The sequence below is a fragment of the Babylonia areolata genome, chromosome 8 (genome assembly GCF_041734735.1).
Source record: "Babylonia areolata isolate BAREFJ2019XMU chromosome 8, ASM4173473v1, whole genome shotgun sequence".
NCBI lineage: Eukaryota > Metazoa > Mollusca > Gastropoda > Neogastropoda > Buccinidae > Babylonia > Babylonia areolata.
This window is the reverse complement of record NC_134883.1, coordinates 44,244,174-44,249,083: the sequence shown is the minus strand read 5'-3', so window position 1 is coordinate 44,249,083 and position 4,910 is coordinate 44,244,174. Positions and strand designations below refer to the sequence as shown.

General features: G+C 44.3%; 1 protein-coding gene across 1 annotated transcript in view; it reads right to left on the bottom strand.

The window, feature by feature from the left end:
* Nucleotides 1–432: 432 nt before the first annotated feature.
* The window catches only part of LOC143284852 (uncharacterized), a 124,199-nt gene continuing 119,721 nt past the window's right edge, over nt 433–4,910 (bottom strand). Inside the window, 2 exon segments of the mRNA XM_076591954.1 lie at nt 433–2,382; nt 3,559–3,839. Of these exon segments, the coding sequence (XP_076448069.1) occupies nt 2,319–2,382; nt 3,559–3,839 (345 nt within the window). The 3' untranslated portion in view covers nt 433–2,318.

Sequence of the window (4,910 nt, the reverse complement as noted above, 5' to 3'; positions counted from 1 at the left end):
CCCCACTCCAGTAAATGTCAAACCCCTATACCCCCCCCACCCCCACACCCCACCGTAAATGTCAAACCCCTATCACCCCCCCACCCCACCCAGTAAATGTCAAACCCCTATCACCTCCCCCCCCACCCCACCCCAGTAAATGTCAAACCCCTATCCCCCCCCCCCCATCAACCCCACCTCAGTAAATGTCAAACCCCTATCACCCCCCCCCCCACCCCAAGTAAATGTCAAACCCTATCACCTCCCCCCCCCCAACCCCACCCCAGTGAATGTCAAACCCCTATCACCCCCCCCCCAACCCCACCTCAATAAATGTCAAACCCCTATCACCCACCCCCCCAACCCCCAGTAAATGTCAAACCCCTATCCCCCCCCCCACCCCAGTAAATGTCAAACCCCTATCTCCCCCCCACGCCCTCCCCCCCACCCCAGTAAATGTCAAACCCCTATCACGCGCCAGTAAATGACAGACAACCTTGCGGTCTCTGGTACCGAATGTGTTAGTTCCGTGACAAAAGTTAAAAAAACAACAAAAAAAATACCAAACAAACAAAAAGAAGTAAAAAACAAAACAAAACAACAACAACAAATACCCACAGCACAATTATACGTACAAGACCAATACTTCATGTATATAAACATCTAGAAAACTTATGCCAGGGCAGTATCTGAGCTCTCATCGAGAAATAATTCACAAGATTAATATGAAAAAAGCAACTTTGCGTAGATTTTAAAGTTTCAGACGTCTACCTGAGTCTTCTTAAAAAAAAAAAAAAAAAATCTGTATCAAGCCCGAAGTAGTCTGTAAAAGTTATTAGATAAAGCAGCATTAAAACGTACACCAAAAATCTTAATGATAAGAAAACCCTTTATACCCGAAATAAACCACTTTTGAACAACCAGTGGAAACGTAATAAGAAATTTGAAATCGGTCAGTCCTAATACCAAAATCCGAAACGTTTGTTATCATTTACCAACTAAACTAAACCGCTGTTCCAAAGTGAAGCGCGCTAAGAACCAAATGTTGTTACAAGACCAAAGACATTGACAGTGACAGTGACCAACTAATCCTCAGTTATGAACTCGGTTTAACGATAATAGTTCCAACATAACAGACCTGAATTTGAAAAGCTGTTGTTGTTTTTTTTAATCTATGTAACTCGCGACCGCTTGCTTTTTTGTGTGTGCTACAATCCCTAGGTCACATACCTTCTGCCAATATACAATATTATGATATCGTTAAGAATCGGCTTCAAGACTGCATTTCTATTCTTTCTAATAAAAAAAGCTGCCTTTGTAGGGTTGGCTGGTCGCTGTGTGTAACCTGAGGTTCGTTTTATCTAATCTCGAAATAAGAAATCATATACATTCGAAAACAACTACAATATTCTGTGAATGCAATCCTGGGAGAAAACTATCTTTGCTGTCAAAGAAAAACGTTTATACACACTGGGTTTTTTTCCACACGTTACACTGTTATATGGCACAACTTGGTCTAAGAGTTTTCTATCATAAAGCAAAATAAGATACGAATGACAACGACACACACGGTAAAATAATTCGTATCAGATACAATTCTGCAAACAAAAAAGACTTTCAATACTCTTATGAAAGTTCGAAAAGCTGCAGAATATTTGGTTAGGGTTTATCACTGTCACTATCGCGTGGGTGACTTTTTTTGCTTCAAACCTTTGGCACCGATTTCTGCACCAGACAAAACGCCTTCGCGTTTATGCCGCTTACTCAACGCCACACCAGCACAACCCTTTCACATTTGGTGAAGTCTACAAGGCAAACAAAAGACACTGTATTCGTTTGGTTATGTTTTGGCACACTGTTTCAAATGTCACCGATTTTCTGCACGTCGACAGCACCAAACTCAAGTCCCCGGGGGCAACATTCAACATGACATCTCCTCGGATCGCATTTGACAGACAAGCGACATCTAGATACGTCCATTTTCCTTTCAGTCTTTTCAACATTTTTGGCCAACGCTGACCATGTACGCCTGAAAATGTCTGTCCTTCAATCACAGCGATACCACCTGTCTTTTAGAAAGACGAGCGCGAATTCTTCAGGCAGTTCAGTGCCGTCTTGAGTCTTCAGAGCCATCCACGTGGCCCGTCCACGTTCTTTTGTGATATTTTTTTTTTTTTTTTTTTTTTTTGCGCTCCACACGCACGCGCTCTGATAGGCTGTGACAGTACATCACAGCCCAATGAAATGCCATTTCTGATGTTACATGTGTCCAATCAAAACCAAGAAGGCTTGCATGTGCACGTGAGACCTGGCGGGCTTGTCAGTCAGTGACTGACAGACTACAAACTGACGTCAGATTTCGCCACAGAGGGGGGCCGCTTGTCTTGCAGCAGGTCAGGCAACCTGGAGAGAGGTGAGCATGGGTACATGATCAACGTGCCGTCATCGTCACAGACAACAGAGGTCAACACGCTAACTTTAGTCATCACGAGCACAGCTAATCTTACACACACCCTCACAAGCATCCACGCGTATGCACTCGCAGACACACACATAAAAAAAAATATATATATATATATGTATATGTATATAATTATGTATGTATGTGTGTGTGTGTGTGTATGTATGTGTATGTATGCATGTATGTGTGTGTATATGTGTGTATATATATATATATATATATATATATATAGAGAGAGAGAGAGAGAGAGAGAGAGAGAGAGAGAGGGGTGTGTGTGTGTGTGTGTGTGTGTGTGTGTGTGTGTGTGTATGAATGCACGCGCATAAATGTATAACAAAGCACCGTCACAGACATTGTTTACAACGTTTCAACTGATGAAAACACACACACCCAGAAGAACTGGTCACCAAATCAATCAACACCAATCATAAATAGAACAAGAAAATTAATTAAACACAATAACAGATACCTACAGATGAGTAAATAAATAAATAAACCGACAATATGGATACATTTAACTAAACAAATACATAAGACTTACCAAATAATTTTTTCAAAGAAATGAAACAAAAACATGAGAAAGAATGAAATAAAATATTCATAAAACTGGAATTAAATTTATATAAAAAGAGCATTTAACAACAACAAAAACAATAACGATAAAAACAAGAAGAAGAAAACTAACATGACCACTGTTAAAAAAAGAACATGGACGACACAAAACAAAAACAACCCATCACAAAAAAAAAAGAAATAAGATAAAATAAAAAAACTAAAAAAACTCCCATAGCTCAAACCAAACCGGAGATTCCCGATATAAAACCCTTCACCATCACCACCACCACCCCGCATCCACACCCCTCCCCCGTATCTCCCACGTCCCCCCTCCCCCTCCCCGCCCCGCGCCCTCAACTCAACCACCAACCCTATCCCTCCCACCCCACGACCACACAGACAACAACAACAATGACAACAACATCACACACACACACACACACACACGGAACAACAACATCGAACAACCAAGAAAACAACCCCCCCCCCCCCCCCCGTGCCCCCCCCCTCAGACCCCCATCCCCCCAACCCCCCAGCCCCCAACCCCCCAGCACACCACTCACTTGCTGTACTTCTCCACCAGGTCCTTCTTCAGCTGGGGTCGGAGGTCGTCCAGAGTGACCTTGCCCTCCAGCAGCTGGCGGGCGTCGTGGCGCACGAGGTGGGTGGAGGTGCGCGTGAGGGGCTGGCCCAGGGGGTTCATGTCCCTCTGGCGGCCTTGACCCGAGGCCTTGCGCATCATCTTGTCGTACTTCTGGTCGGACATGTCCAGCGGGTTGTCGACGATGTTGTCGTGCATGGAGAGGAAGAGCGGGATGTAGCACATGTAGTCCAGGAAGGAGATCTGTGTAGTAGTAGTAGTAGTAGTAGTTTTCAGTTTAACGTCTTCCACTTTAAGTGATATTAGACGGAAAAAAGGGGAGGGGGAGGGGGAGGGGTGGGGTGGGGGGTGGAGGGCGGGGCGTGGTGGTGGGAACGATATTGGGCAGAGGGTGAAGAATGGTGTGTGTGTATGTGTGTGTGTGCGCGTGTGTGCGTATGTGTGTGTGTGTGTGGTGGGGAAAGATACAGAACACTGGAAAAAAATAAAACATTAAAAGGGGAGACATAGGCACACTATAGAAGGAAACGCTAACATCAAACAACTGTAACAACTATAGCAAATGTCCAATTGGACTATGCAGCAAGCCTTCTGCAATAACAGATAACATCTTGAAACTGTGTACTAAGGATGATGACTATAACAATAATAATGGCGCAACACTCGGCTTGATGGGCATAAGTTTGCAGATGGGCCAGCAGCAAAGTGAGAGCTGTACGATCAATGGCTTCTCTATTGCAACTTGAAATCATTTACGGTTTCGTCTTTTGTGAAGGACTGTGACTCTCAAAACTAGGAGGCAAAATTGCACTGGCTCTTAGTGCTGCAGCTTTGGGGGGCTGGCTAACTAGTTGGACAATGCCGACTGTCCTAAAGTACTATTGGCCGAGAGAGTGGGGATGTAACTTGGGGCAAGACACCCTCCACAATAATCAAAATCTAGCCCAGATAGTCGGTACAGCAGTTACCTCCTCTGCTGTTTTGATGGTTTTGGTCGAACACGACTGACTATCATACAATAATAATAATAAGAAGAAGAAAAAAACAAAAACAATACGACTACGTAACCACCACTACCACCACTAATAACAATGCGCGCATACACCCACATTACCCTCCCCCCTCCACCACACACACACACACACACACACACACAGAGACACACACACACACACACAGACACACACACACACACACACACACACACACACACACAGAGACACACACACACACACACAGACACACGCACTACATGAAGACCTCAATACAGAAAATGAAACACAAGGGGGAGAGGGGGGTGGGGTGGACGAGTTG